The sequence below is a fragment of the Coregonus lavaretus genome (genome assembly GCF_964263955.1).
Source record: "Coregonus lavaretus genome assembly, contig: HAP1_SCAFFOLD_288, whole genome shotgun sequence".
NCBI lineage: Eukaryota > Metazoa > Chordata > Actinopteri > Salmoniformes > Salmonidae > Coregonus > Coregonus lavaretus.
Genome location: NW_028165217.1, coordinates 431,408 through 455,504, shown reverse-complemented (window position 1 = coordinate 455,504; position 24,097 = coordinate 431,408). Strand labels below are relative to the sequence as shown.

Sequence of the window (24,097 nt, the reverse complement as noted above, 5' to 3'; positions counted from 1 at the left end):
CAAATTACATTTACTCCTGAGGTACTGACCTGTTGCACCCTCTACAACCACTGTGATTATTATTTGACCCTGCTGGTCATCTATGAACGTTTGAACATCTTGAAGAACAATCTGGCCTTAATGGCCATGTACTCTTATAATCTCCTCCGGCACAGCCAGAAGAGGATTGGCCACCCCTCAGAGCCTGGTTCCTCTCCAGGTTTCTTCCTAGGTTCCTGCCTTTCTAGGGAGTTTTTCCTAGCCACCGTGCTTCTACATCTGCATTGCTTGCTGTTTGGGGTTTTAGGCTGGGTTTCTGTATAGCACTTTGTGACATCTGCTGATGTAAAAATGGCTTTATAAATAAATGTGATTTGATTTGAATCAGAAATAGTTTTTCCCCACAAAAGGGCTTTATTATAGGCATAAATACTCCTCAGTTTCATCAGTTGTCCGGGTGGCTGGTCTCAGACAATCCCGCAGGTGAAGAAGCCAGAAGTGGCGGTCCTGGGCTGGCGTAGTTATACGTGGTCTGCGGTTGTGAGGCCGGTTGGACGTACTCCCAAATTCTCTACAACGACGTTGGAGGTGGCTTATGGTAGAGAAATTAAGTTTCAATTCTCTGGTAACAGCTGTGGTGGACATTCCTGTAGTCAGCATGCCAATTGCACGCTCCCTCAAAACTTGAGACATCTGTGGCATTGTGTTGTGTGACAAAACTGCACATTTTAGAGTGGTATAATAATAATAATATAATATGCCATTTAGCAGACTCTTTTATCCAAAGCGATTTACAGTCATGTGTGCATACATTTTTATGTATGGGTGGTCCCGGGGATCGAACCCACTAACCTGGCGTTACAAGCACCATGCTCTACCAATTGAGCTACAGAGGACCAGCTACAAATACCACTACTGGTATTTTATTATCCCCAGCACAAGGTGCACATGTGTAATGATCATGCTGTTTAATCAGCTTCTTGATATGCCACACCTGTCAAGTGGATGGATTATCTTGGCAAAGGAGAAATGTTCACTAACAGAGAGTGAGAAATACGATTTTTGTGCGTATGGAACATTTCTGCGATCTTTTTATTTCAGCTCACGAAACATGGGGCCAACACTTTACATATTGCGCTTACATTTTTGTTCAGCATACTTCCATTCATGGTCTGACACACACCGCTGTAGCTCTGCCACCTTTCACCTTTCAGATGCGGAAGGCCGACATCGGCGGATGCGATGGATTGAGAAGCAGCCCATGCAAAAAAACAGATATCTCTAGCTTAAACAGACAGATTTTTATGGTGATTTTTTTATGATGCTAATTACATTTCCGCAGGGGCGTGGACATCGACTCTAAGGGGTTTTAACACAGTGTACACAGTCTCCATCACAGGTAAAGACGCCACAGGGGCAAACATGAACAGGGTATTACCATAGTCCATTACAGGCAAGAAGATGGTGGAAACAAGTCCCTTTCTCGCTTCAAAAGAAAGACTATAAAATAAAATAAACCCCCAACTTGAGCCTAAGCTTTTTCCTCAAGACCTTCTATGTGGGTTTCAAGGTGAGACACTCATCTAACAAGAAACCCAAGTACGTGTAAGTTGATACCCTTTCTATCTGCATGTCCTGCATAGTGACTATACATAGAAGAGTCTGAGGTTTCATCTTAGATTTTCTGAAAACCATAAACTTTGTCTTATTTGAACTGAAAAGCAACTTCAGCTGACAGAGCTGAGCCTGGACAACAGTAACGGCACATTGCAGTTCATCAAAGGCCTTTATTCAGTGTTGCTGCACAATAAATAACCGTGTCATCAGCATAAACATGAACTAGCGTTTGACACATTTTTACCAACTTTATTAATATAAACAGTAAACAACAGGGGTCCAAGAACAGAGCCCTGTGGCACCCCCTTCTGGAGAGTTGCCATCAAACTGGACACACTGAGTTCTATCTGACAGGTAGCTCTTGAACCATGAGACTGCCTGATCAGATAATCCTATGTTGACAAGTCTTTGCAACATGATGTCATGATCAATGGTGTCAAAAGCCTTTGACAGATCAATGAAAAGGGAGACATAGTGCTGTTTCTTGTCCATGGCATCAATTCTATCATTAATATAGAGGCGAAAGAAACGCACACCTATTTAGGCGAGGTGCTGGCTGACGGAGTAGAACACTTGATAAAGAAAAGGAAAGCAGCACACTCTAGGAGCTCAGATGCAATAATTTAATATCCTAATAACCAACGTTTCGACAGACAAGCTGTCTTCATCAGGGTATAATGACAAACACTGCGGGTCACTAGTTTATATAGTGTCAAAGGACACACGCAGGTGTCTGTAATCATGGCCGGGTGTGGCCTAATAGCATTGGTTAATTCACAGATAAACAGAACATACAAAAAAAAATTCTCTGGAATAAAATAACACGATTTTTGGGCTATTCAACACCCTAAAATTACCACTTTCTATACTTTGCCAAAATTACACAAGAATGTTACAAAACCTCCAGGGCGCCATATTGTAGCGGGCATTGATGCAGTAACAGCCCCTTTATCAACCTTTGTTGACGTTTTTATTAGACCTCTCGCAGAACAGCTCCCCTCCTTTGTAAAAGACACCAGCAGTATGATCTCTATGATTGAATCTCTTGATCCTCTCCCTGTGTGTGACCTTTGACACTATATAAACTAGTGACCCGCAGTGTTTGTCATTATACCCTGATGAAGACAGCTTGTCTGTCGAAACGTTGGTTATTAGGATATTAAATTATTGCATCTGAGCTCCTAGAGTGTGCGGCTTTCCTTTTCTTTATCAATTCTACCATTAACTACTTTTGTTGCCGCAGTAGTAGCGCCATGCTGTTTTCTGAAGCCTGATTGAAATGTAGATCAAATGAAATTGACACAGAAAAACTCATTTAATTGCCTGCCTTTCAACTACACATAGGGGAAGAATCAGAAAGACCAGTGCTGGAATTCTTTGAATGTTGGTTGTTATCAGGAGAAAATTCTCAGAGCAGGCTCAATTTGAGCAACTGCCATTTTCTGTTTTTTTTACCTAAACAGGAACCAGAAAGATCAGTTTTAGGGTACTGGAATTCTTTGCAGTTTGGTTGTTTTCAGTTTTTGAAAAGGCAGAGGCTGGACGACCGTTGCAATATCCTTATTCTAAATGTGGGGTGAAACCAAACGCATTTAGCCTACATGACAACATCACATGTAACATGTAGCCTAGCCCTGTCTACACATTGCATTGGTGCAATCATTCTGCATTTTAACCACATACAACGGTTATTTTGCTTCTCAATGATTATGCAACACCTAACAATTTGAAATTCACCAGAGTAGCCTGTTCCACCTCTGGGCAGCCCAACTAGCACATGTGCAGAAGGTGCGGTTGTTTAGCCCATTGGGAAAAGAATCCGGTCACACAGTGGCGTGCTAAATAGTAGGCCGTATGAACATGCAGATTTTTTACATTTATATATAGTATGTGACATTTCTAGAATCAAGTATACTTTGAATACCTGGATGTCATACTCATTTTGGCTTTGACAACAGCTGATAATTACATTTTAGTCATTCAGCAGACGCTCTTATCCAGAGTGCATACATTTTCTTTCTTTTTCGTACTGGTCCCCCAAGGGAATCGAACCCACAACCCTGGAAGTGCTCTTAGAAATGGGGATGTGCTACCGAAATGAACGAATAGCGGGAAAACGACACATTCGTGCATGACACATTCTCAGTATGTGAAAATAAGTGTGATAGTATATGAATTTTCAAAAATCGAGTATGCTTTAAATGACAGGATGTTATACTCATTTCTGCTTTTCATGTAGTAAAATTTGTGGCACACTTTTCTGAAAAATTTTTGCTGCACACAGCTAGAGCCTTTGTTGATAGCTGGAGCTCTTCAAGTAAACAACTTGGAAGATGGCGAATAGCGAAGCTTCTGCGGTGGTGTTCAAATGTAAGTTGTTTTTGTACATCTTTGAAAACAGATTTGCAGCCTGCTGCCTGCTGTGCCTTTATCTAGCTATGTGCTTTAGTAGGACTAGAAGTTATACAGTGAGGGAAAAAAAGTATTTGATCCCCTGCTGATTTTGTACGTTTGCCCACTGACAAAGACATGATCAGTCTATAATTTTAATGGTAGGTTTATTTGAACAGTGAGAGACAGAATAACAACAACAAAATCCAGAAAAACGCATGTCAAAAATGTTATAAATTGATTTGCATTTTAATGAGGGAAATAAGTATTTGACCCCCTCTCAATCAGAAAGATTTCTGGCTCCCAGGTGTCTTTTATACAGGTAACGAGCTGAGATTAGGAGCACACTCTTAAAGGGAGTGCTCCTAATCTCAGTTTGTTACCTGTATAAAAGACAACTGTCCACAGAAGTAATCAATCAATCAGATTCCAAACTCTCCACCATGGCCAAGACCAAAGAGCTCTCCAAGGATGTCAGGGACAAGATTGTAGACCTACACAAGACTGGAATGGGCTACAAGACCATCGCCAAGCAGCTTGGTGAGAGGGTGACAACAGTTGGTGCGATTATTTGCAAATGGAAGAAACACAAAAGAACTGTCAATCTCCCTCGGCCTGGGGCTCCATGCAAGGTCTCACGTCGTGGAATTGCAATGATCATGAGAACGGTGAGGAATCAGCCCAGAACTACACTGGAGGATCTTGTCAATGATCTCAAGGCAGCTGGGACCATAGTCACCAAGAAAACAATTGGTATCACACTACGCCGTGAAGGACTGAAATCCTGCAGCGCCCGCAAGGTCCCCCTGCTCAAGAAAGCACATATACATGCCCGTCTGAAGTTTGCCAATGAACATCTGAATGATTCAGAGGAGAACTGGGTGAAAGTGTTGTGGTCAGATGAGACCAAAATCGAGCTCTTTGGCATCAACTCAACTCGCCGTGTTTGGAGGAGGAGGAATGCTGCCTATGACCACAAGAACACCATCCCCACCGTCAAACATGGAGGTGGAAACATTATGCTTTGGGGGTGTTTTTCTGCTAAGGGGACAGGACAACTTCACTGCATCAAAGGGACGATGGACAGGGCCATGTACTGTCAAATCTTGGGTGAGAACCTCCTTCCCTCAGCCAGGGCATTGAAAATGGGTCGTGGATGGGTATTCCAGCATGGCAATGACCCAAAACACACGGCCAAGGCAACAAAGGAGTGGCTCAAGAAGAAGCACATTAAGGTCCTGGAGTGGCCTAGCCAGTCTCCAGACCTTAATCCCATAGAAAATCTGTAGAGGGAGCTGAAGGTTCGAGCTGCCAAACGTCAGCCTCGAAACCTTAATGACTTGGAGAAGATCTGCAAAGAGGAGTGGGACAAAATCCCTCCTGAGATGTGTGCAAACCTGGTGGCCAACTACAAGAAACGTCTGACCTCTGTGATTGCCAACAAGGGTTTTGCCACCAAGTACTAAATCATGTTTTGCAGAGGGGTCAAATACTTATTTCCCTAATTGAAATGCAAATCAATTTATAACATTTTTGACATGCGTTTTTCTGGATTTTGTTCTTGTTATTCTGTCTCTCACTGTTCAAATAAACCTACCATTAAAATTATAGACTGATCATGTCTTTGTCAGTGGGCAAACGTACAAAATCAGCAGGGGATCAAATACTTTTTTTCCCTCACTGTAGTTTAAATAAGTAGTAGGATTAGTACACAGTATGTATATTAAGTAAGTAGTAGGATTAGTACACAGTATGTAGTTTAAGTAAGTGGTAGGCAAGACAGATTTCAGACACGGCCAGCTACTGTTTTGTTTAAGTCACCTGCCCAATGGGTCAACCTCGGAGCAGGCTCAACTTGCGTGACTGCTCCGTTCACTTGCCCAAGGCAATAGGGCAACCTTTAATGTCAGTCACTGGCCATTTGAAACGATCACTCCCCTCTTCGGCATTTGTATATAAATCAAGCAGGTTTGGTACATTCTACCATACTCTAGGAGACAGAGGCCATAACGTAAGCATCAAGACAATACCACAAACAGGCTCACTCCAGACTGGTAAGATTACCTAAGCTTTGAGTTGCTGTTAATCAAATTTCTCATCTTGTTTTTGGTATATTCAGCTATATTTTGGGGGGGTTTAGTTTCCACTGCCCTCCAAGATTGTTGAATTTCCTCTTCACTTCAGTTTGCTCCTCACAATTTTACACTTCTTGGTATTTTTTTTTCTCAGTCCTGTGTCTGATCTGAAGAGATGCTGAATGGAATGATGTCACTGGGTGTTCTGCTGGTGCTCCTGTTCTTTAAGCATGTTACTGCAGACAGCTCAGGTAAAGGGTTGATTGTCTTATTCACGTTTAGGTGAAGGAATGAGAGCTCCACTCAGAATATTGCTGCTTGCTTTATTCCTGCACCCAAAACAGCCATGTTCCGTGTGCGGACGTCTCGTTCCTTTATCTCACTGTATTATGTATTAATTGCCCAGCACTTGTATTCTCAAGTTTAGGATGATTTATTGCCAATGTTTCAATTCTGGAGAGAGAGATTAGCTTTCATCCCAAATGGCTTCCTAATCCCTATATAGTGCACTACTTTTGACCACAGCCTATGGTTATCACAAGGGACGGTTCTACATTTACAGAACGGGGACCTGGAGGAAAATGGGGGAGGGCCATGCTTTTTAAATCTCAGTGAAGGGGATGTTTTTTGTGTTTTGTTTTTTTACATCTAGTCCAGAGGAGGATCATGTAATTTGTAATTGATGACATTTCAACATTTGTCAGTGTTTTAGAATTAGTTGCTTATTAGGTTATATCTCGATGTGTGCCCGATGCCACCCCTCAGTTCTGATTCTCCACTGGCCGCAAAATATGAAGTTCGCCTACAGGCTTTTTAGTGTGGTCTCAATCAAATTATCCATAGTTTATAGACTTAGGCTATACGAGGTGCATGCTCTGAGAGGCACAGAGCAAAGTTATATTTCTAAGAAAATGTACTTCCTTCCCAAGTCTTTTGCGCTGCTGGGATGGTGTAAATAAAACTAGGCTGCATTACACTGTAATCAATGGAGGCTGCTGAGGGGAGGACGGCTCATAATAATGGCTGGAATGGAGTAAATGGTTGGAATGGAGTGAATGGAATGGTATCAAACTCATGAGAAAAAAAAAACATTTTAGATACCATTACATTTACTCCATTCCGGCCATTTTTATGAGCTGTCCTCGCCTCATCAGGTTCCACTGGCTGTAAGGTTTTTTTTGTGGTGCCTAACCAATGTCTGTGCTGTGTACGGTGGCAGTAATTCATTTCAGCCGTCTTCATTTTAATTAGACTTAACTAACAACAAGAGGGCTTTTTGATGGAGCCTATTTCTTCCTATTTAAACTATCTGTCCAGTGTTCCAGATTTCTATGAAATATTCCCCTAAAATGAATTACAATATGAAATAAATAGCTAAACGTCCGTACAAATAAATATAATTAATGATGTTAAAAAGCAGCTTTTTTTTTTGTTTCTCCTGCTTGGCCTGTTAGGAAACAACAGAGTGGTTTGGGTGTATGCTGGTCAAAATCAGCTGATTTGACAGCTGTGATTGGCTGGCTGGCTTTAGAACTATGGAGAGAGCCACTGAACAGCTATGAAATTATTGTTATTTTCAAATACAAATCTCTTTTTGTGGTCAATTTGCCCACGGCTGAATCTAGTTGCCTAACCCTGCTGCATGCGTTTGTCCGAGAATGTTATTTACAGTGGGGAAAAAAAGTATTTAGTCAGCCACCAATTGTGCAAGTTCTCCCACTTAAAAAGATGAGAGAGGCCTGTAATTTTCATCATAGGTACACGTCAACTATGACAGACAAATTGAGGAAAAGAAATCCAGAAAATCACATTGTAGGATTTTTTATGAATTTATTTGCAAATTATGGTGGAAAATAAGTATTTGGTCACCTACAAACAAGCAAGATTTCTGGCTCTCACAGACCTGTAACATCTTCTTTAAGAGGCTCCTCTGTCCTCCACCCGTTACCTGTATTAATGGCACCTGTTTGAACTTGTTATCAGTATAAAAGACACCTGTCCACAACCTCAAACAGTCACACTCCAAACTCCACTATGGCCAAGACCAAAGAGCTGTCAAAGGACACCAGAAACAAAATTGTAGACCTACACCAGGCTGGGAAGACTGAATCTGCAATAGGTAAGCAGCTTGGTTTGAAGAAATCAACTGTGGGAGCAATTATTAGGAAATGGAAGACATACAAGACCACTGATAATCTCCCTCGATCTGGGGCTCCACTCAAGATCTCACCCCGTGGGGTCAAAATGATCACAAGAACGGTGAGCAAAAATCCCAGAACCACACGGGGGGACCTAGTGAATGACCTGCAGAGAGCTGGGACCAAAGTAACAAACCCTACCATCAGTAACACACTACGCCGCCAGGGACTCAAATCCTGCAGTGCCAGACATGTCCCCCTGCTTAAGCCAGTACATGTCCAGGCCCGTCTGAAGTTTGCTAGAGTGCATTTGGATGATCCAGAAGAGCATTGGGAGAATGTCATATGGTCAGATGAAACCAAAATAGAACTTTTTGGTAAAAACTCAACTCGTCGTGTTTGGAGGACAAAGAATGCTGAGTTGCATCCAAAGAACACCATACCTACTGTGAAGCATGGGGGTGGAAACATCATGCTTTGGGGCTGTTTTTCTGCAAAGGGACCAGGACGACTGATCCGTGTAAAGGAAAGAATGAATGGGGCCATGTATCGTGAGATTTTGAGTGAAAACCTCCTTCCATCAGCAAGGGCATTGAAGATGAAACGTGGCTGGGTCTTTCAGCATGACAATGATCCCAAACACAACACCCAGGCAACGAAGGAGTGGCTTCGTAAGAAGCATTTCAAGGTCCTGGAGTGGCCTAGCCAGTCTCCAGATCTTAACCCCATAGAAAATCTTTGGAGGGAGTTGAAAGTCTGTGTTGCCCAGCGACAGCCCCAAAACATCACTGTTCTAGAGGAGATCTGCATGGAGGAATGGGCCAAAATACCAGCAACAGTGTGTGAAAACCTTGTGAAGACTTACAGAAAACGTTTGACCTGTATCATTGCCAACAAAGGGTATATAACAAAGTATTGAGAAACTTTTGTTATTGACCAAATACTTATTTTCCACCATAATTTGCAAATAAATTCATTAAAAATCCTACAATGTGATTTTCTGGATTTTTTTTTCTCATTTTGTCTGTCATAGTTGACGTGTACCTATGATGAAAATTACAGGCCTCTCTCATCTTTTTAAGTGGGAGAACTTGCACAATTGGTGGCTGACTAAATACTTTTTTTCCCCACTGTATGTCCCTTATCAACTGAGGTGAATGAAGTGACAGTAACCAAGGTGATGACGGCTGGAGTAATTCTTGCTTGTTTTTGCTGTTCTCCAAATATAATTTTAAAGCTTTTTTTTTTTATTGTGTAGAAATGCAGTAAATAAGCTTCAAAAACTTCCTTGGAGGTAAAAAAATAGTTGCCACTGAACTTATTTAACTTGAATATTTTCCCTATGATTTATTTGAATAAATTAGGGCAGATACAAATTAACAGTTGAAACAGTTATTCAATACAATGCATTGTAGTTTAAGCCAATTTTCATCGCTATTCATGACACAATTTGGTGATTTCCAATGGACACCCTTGACTGGTTCTTGGTCCCACCCTTGGCTTCCCCATTTAAAAGAGTATAGAAACACCCCTGATAAGAGAACACCCCTTTTTGACAGACAAAATTATAGGCTGCTGGGAAATTCCACGGTTTACGTTAAAATGTATGCCAAAAAATATATATATATTTCAAAGTTGAACAAACCATACAACTCTATGCAGAATGACTACTTAAAACAATTTACACAGACATTTTTACAAAAACACATTTACTGGAAGAACTGTGCAGATGCAAAGTTTGGTAACAGAATTTCAGTCAAATCTACCTCCGTTTTTTATGTGACCACGTTTTTCACAAACTCTGTGAAATATCAGCTCCGAATAAAGATTCAAAGATTTGTCAGCTATTATATGACTCCTTGGGTTTGAAAAAAAATATTTTGGTTATTGAACTACAGTGAGTGAAGTGAATTTACACCCGGTAACAGAATTGAGGTAACGGAATTTCATCATGGGTCCCTGATCTGTACTACACAGAAATACATAATTATGGATATGAATGTCATTCTCTTCATGGTGATGTATCAGGTACACAAAGGTGGAAATATGATATCCTCATTTGCATATTGGGTATTATTCTACACACTGGTTATTATTTTAATGAGCTCCGCCCCCAAACAAGACCAAATTTGGACCGGACCAAATCTGAACCAATCATAGACGTCAATGTTAGACAAGTTTGGATGTCAGCGGACAGCACAGTAGAGCTCAGTAGAGTACAGTACTGTACAGTACAATACATTATGGCAACCATGTTCTGTGTATGTTTGATGTGACGTTGATGGAATATTCTCCTAACCCTCAGAAAACTAATGTTGTACAGTGCATTGGGAAAGTATTCAGACCCCTTGACTTTTTCCACATTTTGTTACGTTACAGCCTTATTCTAAAATGGATTTGCTATGAGACTCAAAATTGAGCTCAGGTGCATCCTGTTTCCATTCACCATGCTTGAGATGTTTCTACAACTTGATTGGAGTCCACCTGTGGTAAATTCAATTGATTGGACATTAATTGTAAAGGCACACAACTGTCTATATAAGGTCCCACAATTGACAGCGCATGTCAGAGCAGAAATCAAGCCACGAGGTCAAAGGAATTGTCCGTAGAGCTTTGAGACAGGATTGTGTCGAGGCACAGATCTGGGGAAGGGTACCAAAGCATTTCTGCAGCATTGAAGGTCCCAAAGAACACAGTGGCCTCCATCATTCTGAAATGGAAGAGGTTTAGAACCACCAAGACTCTTCCTAGAGCTGGCCGCCCAGCCAAACTGAGCAATCGGGGGAGAAGGGCCTTGGTCAGGGAGGTGACCAAGAACCCGATGGTCACTCTGACAGAGCTCTAGAGTTCCTCTGTGGAGATGGGAGAACCTTCCAGAAGGACAACCATCTCTGCAGCACTCCACCAATCAGGCCTTTATGGTAGAGTGGCCAAACGGAAGCCACTCCTCAGTAAAAGGCACATGACTGACCGCTTGGAATTTGCCAAAAGGCACGTAAAGGACTCTCAGACCATGAGAAACAAGATTATCTGGTCTGATGAAACCAAGATAGAACTATTTGGCCTGAATGCCAAGCGTCACGTCTGGAGGAAACCTGGCACCATCCCTACGGTGAAGCATGATGGTGGCAGCATCATGCTGTGGGGATGTTTTTCAGCGGCAGGGACTTGGAGACTAGTCAGGATTGAGGGAAAGATGAACGGAGCAAAGTACAGAAAGCTCCTTGATGAAAACCTGCTCCAGACCGCTCAGGATCTCAGACTGGGGTGAAGGTTCACCTTCCAACAGGACTACGACCCTAAGCACACAGCAAAGACAATGCAGGAGTGGCTTCGGGACAAGTCTCTGAATGTTCTTGAGTGGCCCAGCCAGAGGCCGGACTTGAACCCGATAGAACATCTCTGGAGATACCTGAAAATAGCTGTGCAGCGATGCTCCCCATCCAACCTGAAAGAGCTTGAGAACATATGCAGAGAAAAATGGGAGAAACTCCCCAAATTCAGGTGTGCCAAGCTTGTAGCGTCATACCCAAGAAGACTCGAGGCTGTAATCGCTGCCAAAGGTGCTTCAACAAAGTACTGAGTAAAGGGTCTGAATACTTATGTAAATGTGATATTTCAGTATTTCTAAAAACCTATTTTTGCTTTGTCATTATGGGGTATTGTGTGTAGATTGATGAGGGGGAAAAACAATTTAATCAATTTTTGAATAAGGCTGTAATGTAACAAAATGTGGAAAAAGTCAAGGGGTCTGAATACTTTCCGAATGCACTGTATATTATGAGAAAATGGCAACCATGTTCTGTGTATGTTTGGTGGAACGTTGATGGAATATTCTCCTAACCCACAGAAAACTGGTCACATTAATGTTCTAAAATGCGTCTAGAACATTAATGTTGTATATTCGGAGAACATTGTAACCACATTCTAGATAAGTTCTGCTTGACATTAAAGGAATGTTCTCCTAACTTTAACACCAAAACATGCTACAAAGGTTCTCCGAAGGTTTTTGTTAACATAGATAGAATGTTCCCCTAACTAACGGAAAACTGGAAACTCAAACATTACGGGAACATTACAGGTAATATTACAAAAACGTTCTCTCTCCCTAGAATTGATAGCTGGGATGGTGGAAGGCAAAGGTGTGCAATGCCTTGTAGTTTAGTTTCTTTTTAATGACTGTGTTTCTGACAGTAGGGAGTATCCATTCTCACCTTGGCTGACAGTAATTGTACCTTCCCTTGTTTCTCTCTCTTTCATTCTTTCATTCAACTACAACTCCCTTAATAGCTGATCCCTGCCAGCACTACACCGTACTGAATGATGGCTGGCGTGCCACCAACAACAATGTCAACGTTAATGGCTACCACTGCGACAAGTATGTCAACTGGCAGGGCTGGTATCGCCTTTTCCTGGAGAACACCAGTGTTCAAATGCCAGAGAGGTGTGTGGAGAGGTACATGTGTGGAACTGCCTTCCCCATGTGGCTAACAGATCCCCATCCCCAGCTGTCAGACGGGGTGGTTCAGAGGGGCGTCTGTGGGAGCTTTGCTGGTAACTGTTGCATGTTAAGAGAAAATCCTATCCTTGTCAAAGCCTGCTATGGAAACTACTATGTCTACAAGTTTGTCCATCCAACAGCGTGCAGCTTGGCCTACTGTGCAGGTATGTACCATCGTAATGTTCTTGTCACTGACTTTTAAAGACAATAATGTTTAAGACAATAGTGTGTGGAATTCTCTATCAAGAATGTTTAAGACAATAGTGTGTGGAATTCTCTATCAAGAATGTTTAAGACAATAGTGTGTGGAATAACCTAACTAGTCACACCAAATCCATGAACCCCCCTTCCCCTCTGCTGTTCCAGACGTCAACACCAAGGTGTGTTCTACCTGTAGAAACGATGAGACCTGTATGAGTGACAACAAGATCAACTGGAGGTTCAAGAGGAAAGGTGAGTGTTAAGAAAAACACATCTTACTCCTTAGTGTATATACAGTTTGTTGTGTCAGGACCATGGTGGAAGGCAAAGGTGTACAATGTATTGTAGTTGAGTTTCTTAATGTCTGTATTTTTGACAGTAGGGAGTACTCATGCTCATATTGACTGATAGTAACTCTATACCTTGTTTTTTCTCTGTCTCTTTCATTCTCTCTCCATTCTCCCTCTCAGTCACCCTCCTCTCATTTTACTCTCCCAAAGAGAAATCTTCTACAGCTATCCCTAAACCCACAACTACAACAACTACACTTGTACCAAAAACCACCACCAAAACTAGAGTACTTGAAACTACCACTACAACTCGAGTACCTAAAACCACCACAACTAGAGTACTTGAAACTACCACTACAACTCGAGTACCTAAAACCACCACAACTAGAGTACTTGAAACTACCGCTACAACTCGAGTACCTAAAACCACTACAACAACTCGAGTACCTAAAACCACCACAACTAGAGTACTTGAAACTACCACTACAACTCGAGTACCTAAAACCACCACAACTAGAGTACTTGAAACTACCGCTACAACTCGAGTACCTAAAACCACTACAACAACTCGAGTACCTGAAACCACCACAACTAGAGTACTTGAAACTACCACTACAACTCGAGTACCTAAAACCACTACAACAACTCGAGTACCTGAAACCACCACAACTAGAGTACTTGAAACTACCACTACAACTCGAGTACCTAAAACCACTACAACAACTCGAGTACCTGAAACCACCACAACTAGAGTACCTGAAATGAACACAACAATTAGAGTACCGGAAACCATCACGAAAACTCGAGTACCTGAAACTACCACTACAACAACTCAGGTACCTGAAACCACCACTACAACAACTGGAGTACCTGAAACCATCACCACAACTCAAGTACCTGAAACCACCACCATAACTCCAGTACCTGAAACCATCACCACAACTCTAGTACCTGAAAACACCACCACAACTCCAGTACCTGAAACTACCACTACAACAACTCCAGTACCTGAAACCAACAATACAACAACTGGAGTACCTGAAACCACCACCACAACTCCAGTTACTGAAATTACCACAACAACGCGAGTACCTGAAACCATCACCACAACTCAAGTACCTGAAACTACCACTACAACAACTTGGGGACCTGAAACCACCACCATAACTCCAGTACCTGAAACCATCACAACAACTCTAGTACCTGAAACCACCACCACAACTCCAGTACCTGACACTACCACTACAACAACTCCAGTACCTGAAACCAACACTAAAACAACTGGAGTACCTGAAACCACCACCACAACTCGTGTACCTGAAACTACCACTACAACAACTCAAGTAACTAAAACCACCACCATAACTCCAGTACCTGAAACCACCACCACAACTCCAGTACCTGAAACTACCACTATAACAACTCCAGTACCTAAAACTACCACTACAATAACTTGTGTACCTGAAACTACCACTACAACAACTCCAGTACCTGAAACTACCACTACAACAACTCCAGTACCTGAAACCACCACTACAACAACTCCAGTACCTGAAACCACCACTACAACAACTCCAGTACCTGAAACCACCACTACAACAACTCAAGTACCTAAAACCACCACCATAACTCCAGTACCTGAAACCACCACCACAACTCGTGCACCTGAAACTACCACTACAACAACTCAAGTAACTAAAACCACCACCATAACTCCAGTACCGGAAACCACCACCACAACTCCAGTACCTGAAACCAACACTACAACAACTGGAGAACCTTAAACTACCACTACAACAACTTGTGTACCTGAAACTACCACTACAACAACTCCAGTACCTGAAACTACCACTACAACAACTCCAGTACCTGATCCACCACTAAAACAACTCCAGTAACTGAAACCACCACCACAACTCCAGTACCTGAAACTACCACCACAACGAGTACCTGAAATGACCACAACAACTAAAGTACATGAAACCATCACCACAACTCGGGTACCTGAAACTACCACTACAACAACTCAAGTACCTAAAACCACCACCACAACTCCAGTAACTGAAACCACCACCACAACTCCAGTACCTGAAACTACCACCACAACTGGAGTACCGTGTGGCTCAGTTGGTAGAGCATGGCACTTGCAAAACCAGGGTTGTGGGTTTGATTCCCACGGGGGACCAGTGTGAAAATGTATGAACGCACTACTGTACGTCGCTCTGGATAAGAGCGTCTGCTAAATGACGTGAATGTAAATGAGTACCTGAAACCATCACCACAACTCGAGTACCTAAAACTACCACTACAACAACTCGTGAACCTGAAACTACCACTACAACAACTCCAGTACCTGAAACCACCACTACAACAACTCCAGTACCTGAAACCACCACTACAACAACTCCAGTACCTGAAACCACCACTAAAACAACTCCAATACCTGAAACCACCACTGCAACAACTCCAGTAACTGAAACCACAACGAGTACCTAAAACCACTACAACAATTCGAGTAACTGAAACCACCACCACAACTAGAGTACCTGAAACCACCACAACAACTTGAGTACCTGAAACTACCACTACAACAACTCGGGTACCTGAAACCACCACTACAACAACTGGAGTACCTGAAACCATCACCACAACTCTAGTACCTGAAACCACCAACACAACTCCAGTACCTGAAACTACCACTACAACAACTCCAATACCTGAAACCAACACTACAACAACTTGAGTACATGAAACCACCACTAAAACAACTTGAGTATCTGAAACAACAACCACAACAACACCTGAACCCAAAACAACAGCACCTGTAGCTGACACAACAACGACGACGACTAAGACCACTACCACAGCAGCCCCTAAACCTGCAACAAATACATCAACTCACACCATACCCGTCACCACCACCAAGGCAACACTATCACAGCTCCAGAGCTGGTGTGTGGGCGGAGCCTGGTACAGGTGGGTCTCAACAGGGTTTACCTGGAGGCTGCTGGTCTGAACGCTTCCACAGCTCACCTGGCCGACTCCAGTTGCTCCGCCCACCAGGAGGCTCACGGCACGGTGTGGTACCAGATGGCGTGCAGGGAGGTACGCTGTAGAAACACTTGGGAGATTAGAACAAATTACCTCATTGTCTGACTGTAGGTTGTTCAATACTGGAAGAGTTTTGATGATTATTAGCTTGGTTTCCATCCAATTGGTGACAGATTTTCATGCGAATATTCTAAAACCTGCGAAAGAAAATATGCGTATTTTCCCACCAGTGGTGTGTTTCTACCAAACGGACTTGTTTCAGATAAAAATCAGTGGGTGATAATGTAGTGCTCACAAAATGTACTTTTTCACTTAAGTTTTCATGTACCAAATAAAATCTAAAGTTCAATGTGTTTCCATCTCATTTCCAACTCTACCGATAGTTTTGTCACAAAAACTGTTGCGTTAAATAGCAAATGTGCCTACTCTGGTCTTGGCACGTGCGTTCTAGCCAACAGCTCGCAGATAGCGGGTAGGCTAGTCTACATGATGAGATTATTATGGATAATAGCAATAATATTTTATTTGTCAAACAGCAGTCGAGCATTGATCATCATGTCACCGGAATAAGACCCTGGATATTTATTGGAAAGGAGCGTCAAGATCCCAGTGCACTTTCACCACCCTGTGAAGTTCATCATAACTTATTTCATCTGGAGCCTAATAAACTGCCCAGCACAACCAAATAACTCTCAAGGGCACAGAAATACTTGTTTTGATTCTAGTAATGAATATATGCACTACAGTGTGTTTTCATTGTACTGTATATGTTGTTTACACATAGACTTGCATTGTTTTTGAGGACTGATCATTTCCTCAAATCATTGTGTAAGTGCCAACCAAACCTGAGTTGCTGTGTGTGTTGCTGTGATCTGATGAAGACAATTAATAACTCTGATGATGATGATGATGATGCTCATTGTCTAATAATAGTCTATTTAAGCTCCTGAGTGGCGCAGTGGTCTAAGGCACTGCATCGCAGTGCTAACTGTGCCACTTGAAATCCTGGTTCGAATCCAGGCTCTGTCGCAGCCGGCCGCGACCGGGAGACTCATGGGCGGCGCACAATTGGCCCAGCGTTGTCCAGGGTAGGGGAGGGAATGGCCGGCAGGGATGTAGCTCAGTTGATAGAGCATGGCGTTTGCAACGCCAGGGTTGTGGGTTCGATTCCCACGGGGGGCCAGTATAAAAAAGATATGTATTCACTAACTGTAAGTCGCTCTGGATAAGAGCGTCTGCTAAATGACTAAAATGTAAAATGTATTTAGGTGTCTATTTGCCCTGCAGTAAACAGTTTACGCCAGCAGGGGGTAATGTAGACTAATAAATAGACTAGCCGTGTCAAATGGACACCATGCGAGTTTCCCGTCCCTTCGTCATTTGACTTCGAACTGTTGCCTAGTTATTTCTTAATGTAGGCTATAAAGGGGCCATCTGCAGTTGCTACATCGATTTTTGAACTTAATGATAAACCCATTGATTACATTTTTTTCACATCAATTTTTTATTATTTCAATTCATAGGATTCATACAATACATACATTCACACACACATATATAATTATTATTTGCGGGGTGCGCATTCCCACCCGGCAATCTGATAGCATGTGTACCGTACAATCAATCATAAGAAAAAAACTAATAAATACTAATAAATGACATGGTATATCTACTGAATAATACATGAAATACCCATTGATTCGTGAAGAATATATATTATAAATGCCTCATAACATGAGCTTAGTTCAACTGTTGTACCCCATCCCCATGTTTGTAAACAATGTAAATGTAAACAAACACTACTGCCCCAAAACATGGTTAAAATTATCATTTTGATATCATGGACGGTCAGTCCTTGCATCCATAGCTCTTTCTATGAATCAGAGTGGCTCTCTCTCTCCATCCCCATCCTTCACCTTAAACAGTGGTGGGGTGTACACTTTGTTATTGTTTCAACTGCAGATTACCCCTTTAAAACCGTGAGGCAAAATGCATTCAGGTGTTTTCTGTCTCTGGGCTAATTAGGGGCGTCTGTTGTGGGTAAACGTGTGCACTTTTTCTATTTTGTTGGAGCCATATATATTGTTTGTTACAAATATAATGCTTTCTCTGACCACATAGGGAACTTGCCTGCCCGCCCATTTGTTCAATGCCAAATAATACATTTTTTATTTAACTAGGCAAGTCAGTTAAGAACAAATTCTTATTTACAATGACAGCCTACACCGGCCAAACCCGGACGCCGCCCTATGGGACTCCCAATCAAGGCCGGTTGTGATACAGTGGGTCTGTAATGACGCCGTGGTCTGTAATGATACAGTGGGTCTGTAATGACGCCTCAAGCGCTGAGATGCAGTGCCTTAGACCGCTGCGCCACTCGGGAGCCCAATTAACATTGCATTTAGGGACACTTAAATTGAAATACATCTCTAACAAGAAGTGAGTGACTTGAAGTGTAAAACGAAGTAGAAGAATGGCTTCTTCCGAAAAGTCCTCACTCCTAATCCAATAATGGACTCTTTCCTACTGATCAACCTTTTGGCCTCAATCGCTCTGCCACATTTTCTTTAATATCATCTGTGGACATAGATATTGGGACCCCAGTGATAACTCCCCTTAATCTAGCATAAACACCAGGGACATGGCTTTTAATCTTCTTCCCATTAAGCTTTTCCATTTTCAAAATATTATCTTGCTGAACCTGGCTACCACAAAATATTAACATATCTACCATTTCCAATGAACCGAGCATATTTCACTTCACCTACCTCTTTCTCTACGGCATTAGTTAGTCGGTGAGGGTGTAAGTGAGGCCCTGTGGTCTCATCAAACACAATCACTCACCACTTTCCACCACATCACTACTCTTGCTTCCTACCTTGGCCCTCTTAATGCTTTCTTTACTAGACGCTCCACTGCTTTCTGTATCATGATCTCCCTTCTTCCTATGTCTTTCCACTACCGCACATTCTGGTGCAAAACACGCTACACCGGCGCCTGGGCAAGATTAATCCAACCTATTCATTGTAGCTAAACCTAACCCTTTTCCTAACCTCATTCTCCTAGCCTGCTATATAAACAAATCATTTGTGTCGAGAAACGGTCAGTCTAATATAATCGGAACTGACCAAAGACAGGCACCAATGGGCGTTTCCTGATGTCAAGAAACGACCACATCAAGCACGTTTTGCAAGAAGAACGAGTTCCCTAATAAGCCTGTTTATATGGGCACATCTGAAATTAGGATATCATACTGATGGGCCTTTTGATAAATGCAGAAAATCGCCAATCAAAATAAACCTTCTACCGCAGTGACCACGTTATTTTTGCGAATACTGATTCTGAGTTAGGAGATATAAAGTGTATATTTTTACATTTACATTTTAGTCATTTAGCAGACGCTCTTATCCAGAGCGACTTACAGGAGCAATTAGGGTTAAGTGCCTTGCTCAAGGGCACATTTACGTCATTTAGCAGACGCTCTTATCCAGAGCAACTTACAAATTGGTGCATTCACCCTATAGCCAGTGGGATAACCACTTTACACTTTCTTTTTTTTGGGGGGGGGGGGGTGGAAGGATTACTTTATACCTATCCCAGGTATTCTTTAAAGAGGTGGGGCTTCAAATGTCAATGTATATGTTAATTCTTTCTAAAACGCATACTTTCAGTGTTTCCGAACGAACTCCACTCGCGTGTAATAGCGAGGCTTGCACATGCGCATATCAAATACACCGCAGAAACGCAGATTAAACTGTTTTCATGTCCTAATCATTCGGAAGACTGCTCAGAAACCCAGGTGTTTTAATCAGCATATGCTTACTTCGATAGTGACCTTACGCCGAGTAAGGTACTTACATTACTAATGCCATACTCGGCCTTCACCCATAATCAGTTTAATATCAAATTATTAGTGCGCATGTAAACGTACTTAGTGATCGATTGACCGACAACCAATTACAATGTTGTTGAGGGAACATTGTGTCGAGTGGGCGGAGACAGAGCGACAGACAGACTGCTTCACAAACTCTGCTACTTTCTCACGGTCGCCCTAGTAGGATAACCTATTGTCACACTTCTGACCCTCGACATGTCAAACAACAACGCCAGCAGCAACTTGGTCATCGCGCAGAGAGTCGTGAAACAGCTGCGGTTGGAAGCCAGTGTCCGGAGGATCAAGGTAAAAAATGATCACATTAACAACACTAGCACCAAACAAACACGGAAGAGCTGTAAACGACATTCCTGTCGCTGGGACAGCATAGCCGTCTTGAGCAGGCTAGGCTAGTGACGTGAAACAAAGTAGCAAACACGAAGTTACAATGTTGCAAAGTTTTCTTAATTAAGTTTTCATGTTAGGTATAATGCAGTTATACATGTTGCTGCCTTGTATCAATGTTGTCATGTTACAAATGTCTATTGAACAGTAGGCTAGCCTACATCGTCGCCTCCTGTCAGTAGGCTAGTATTGTTGACATAGTAGGCAAAAGTTGATGGAATTATGAATTACTATCCTATTTGATAGCCTTTATTATTTTGGTTATCGAGACAGTCCTAGGACCCTGGTCCTGTATCGGTGGCCTGCGGGGTAGAAAGCGTGAAATAGATTGAAAGTCAGAGTGTAGGCCTATCTTGGATGGGTCAGTTCTCAGTTCACTAACATTCCCACGGGCTAGTAATATTCCGAAGCCGGTTTTTCCTTCTCCAAGTAAACTTGTCATATAACTGCCTCTGCCTACACATGCTAGGCTGCTTCTAGCTCCCGAAAACCCTTCTCCGTATGTAGGGTTTTCAGCCATTATATTCGCCCACATTTGGCTCTGTGTATGTAAGCTACAATTCTGATGCTGTGTTTTAACGTCTGTTAAACAGTTTTCGAAACCTATGCTGATATGCCCCTTATCTTTTCTCAGGTAGAATCTTTGAAGAAAATAATATACAGTTACTGTAGCCATTATATTTTTGATTTGAAAGATTATTTCTAGCTGACATTAAAGATAAAGGGCATATCAGCATAAAAAAGGGCATATCAGCATACATTTCGTTTCGAAATCGACGATTATCTCGATTTGGCCTCCACAATTGCGTCACAGCCTCTGTATACGGAGCCTCCAGACCTCATTTCGGATTAAGTATGAATCGGCTTTTACACACAGGTGTTCTGAGCAGCTAGATACATTTTACATTTTAGTCATTTAGCAGACGCTCTTATCCAGAGTGACTTACAGGAGCAATTAGGGTTAAGTGCCTTGCTTAAGGGCACATCAACAGATTTTTCACCTAGTCGGCTCGGGGATTAGAACCAGCGACCTTTCGGTTACTGGCACAACGCTCTTACCCACTAAGCTACCTGCCGCCACATGTGCTAATTAGCTCCGTCTTCCGTAAACAAGTGCTGTAACATGGACATATGGCCGTGTGGGAACACTAACCATAACTCTATAAAGTTGTGTAGTAATAAACATTGTGTTTTTATTTTATTTCTCGCTGATATGAAAGATGCGCTCCTTATGTTTCCAAAACAGGACTGCAAGCAGTTAATGTTTAGAGCAAGCGTCGGGACTCCTAACAAACCTCCCCTGGTCAGAAGACATGTATCGTCAATAAGCGCTAAAGTAGTTAGCGTCTATGAGTGGGGCAGGCTACTTCCTGTACAGGGCATGAAGTACTCTCTTCTTTGCATTGGAAATCCAGCTGTAGCCCAACTGTAGTTTAGTCACTAGCAAATGTATTCAAAACTTCTGTGTTGAGATCTGTTACTATGGAAATGAGGCTGTGTAGTAGCAGCAGTGCAGTACAGGAGGCTACAGTACAGTGCGCTATAGGTTTCAAGTTTTAATGTCACAGGCACAAGTACAGTGAAATTATTTTATTGCTAACTCAAAACCCAACAATGCAATAATCAATAACAATGTATTACTAGAAAGAAAGAAAAAAACACAAGAAATAAGAATAGGAAATATGAAATACACGATTAAGTAAGTAGGTCAGCATACTATATACAGGAAATATTTAAAGAGTCAGTTCCGATACCATATTTACAATGTGCAGGGATACTGGAGTGATGGAGGTAGATATGTATAGGGGTAAGGTGACTAGGCAACAGGATATAATATAAACAGAGTAGCAGCAGCTTGTATGTGAGTTGGTGTGCGGGGGTGTAGAGTCAGTATAAATGTATGTGCATATTATGTGCGAGTGTTTGTGTGTGTGTTGGAGTGACAGTGTGAGTGTGTGTGTGTACAGCCCTGTGAGTGTTTGTGTGTGTGTTGGAGTGACAGTGTGAGTGTGTATGGCCCTGTGAGTGTTTGTGTGTGTGTTGGAGTGACAGTGTGAGTGTGTATGGCCCTGTGAGTGTGTGTAGACAGTGCAGAGTTTGAATTAAAAGGTTAATAAAGATACAAGGTTAACTCAGTCCGTGTAGCTTTTTTGTTAGCTATTTCTCAGTCTTATTGCTTGGGAATAGAAGATGTTCAAGAGCCTGTTGGTGCCAGACTTGGTGCACCGGTACCTCTTGCTGTGCGGCAGCAGAGAAAATAGTCTATGGCTTGGGTGGTTGGGGTCTTTGACGATTTTCCAGGCCTTCTTTTCACACCGCCTGATATAGAGGTCCTGGATGCCAGGGAGCTCGGCCCCAGTGATGTACTGGGCTGTCCGTACAACCCTCTGTAGCGCCATGCGATCGAGGGCGGTGCTATTGCCATACCAAGCAGTGATGCAGCCAGTCAATATGCAGTATGGACCCCTTGTTTACTCCATGTCACCTCACCACTGTGTCTACACCTGGAATGTATTAGTAGCATACAGGCCCGGTTTCCCAGATTAAGCCTAGTCCCGGACTAAAAGCATGCTCAATGGAGATTCTCTATTGAAAGCTCATTTTAATCCAGGACTAGGCTTGAGATGTGTCTGGAAAACCGGTCCATAGTGCATATAGCTCCTGTAGGTTTTCGCTCCAACCCCAGTTGTAACTAACCTGATTCAACGTATCAACCAGCTAATTATTAGAATCAGGTGCGCTAGATTAGGGTTGGAGCAAAAACCTACAGGAGGGTATCTCTCCAGGAACAGGGTTGGAGTGAACCTACAGGACAGTTTCTCTCCAAGAATGGGGTTGGAGAGCCCTGGTATATAGTATCTAGGGGCAGTTTCCCGGACACAGATTAAACCTAGTCCTGGACTAAAAACAGCTTTTAATAGACATTCTTCATTGAGATCACTGTCTGGTCCAGGACTAGGTTTAATCTGTGTCTGGGAAGCCGCCCCATAATACATCAGTCCCAGTCATATTTCTTCTTCGACTCTGTCATTAATTATTATTATAATTAACCCCAGGTGTCTCAGGCTGCAGTCGACCTGAAGAACTTCTGTCTGCAGAACGCTCACAAGGACCCTCTCCTGATGGGGGTACCCTCCAGTGACAACCCCTTCAGACCCCCCAAGTCCTGCAGCCTGTTCTGAGGTAGCCTACGACACCTTCATCCACTCTCCTCCTCTTCTTCCTCCTCTTCTCGGCAGGTCGCCTCGAGGTTAGAGCATTGGGCCAGTAACTGAAAGGTTGCTGGTTCAGATACCGGAGCCGACAAGGTGAAATATCTGTCGCTGTGCCCTTGAGCAAGGCTCTTAACCCTAATGACTCTGGCCATGACCCCACTCCCTGCGGGTGTCACATTTACATTACACACTTGTGTGTGTAACAGGACAAATATTAGCACCCCCCCCCCCAAATAATAATAATAGTTATTATTATTATTACTACCTCTCTCTCTCTCTCCAGAGTCCTTGCAGCCTGTTCTAATGATGTACACCTTCGTCTCCTCTTCCTCTCCTCCTCTTTTCCCTCCCTTTCTATTC

At 42.5% G+C, this 24,097-nt stretch overlaps 1 protein-coding gene across 1 annotated transcript in view; it reads left to right on the top strand.

Moving 5' to 3' along the window:
- Window positions 1-23,704, top strand: part of LOC311116125 (pancreatic secretory granule membrane major glycoprotein GP2-like) — a gene marked incomplete at both ends in the record, with an annotated part of 32,758 nt that extends 9,054 nt beyond the window's left edge. The window contains 4 exons of the mRNA XM_084191256.1: window positions 12,491-12,754; window positions 13,068-13,154; window positions 16,119-16,297; window positions 23,579-23,704. Coding sequence (XP_084047382.1) covers window positions 12,491-12,754; window positions 13,068-13,154; window positions 16,119-16,297; window positions 23,579-23,704 — 656 coding nt within the window. The remainder of the gene's footprint in view (window positions 1-12,490; window positions 12,755-13,067; window positions 13,155-16,118; window positions 16,298-23,578) is intronic.
- Window positions 23,705-24,097: the final 393 nt, after the last annotated feature.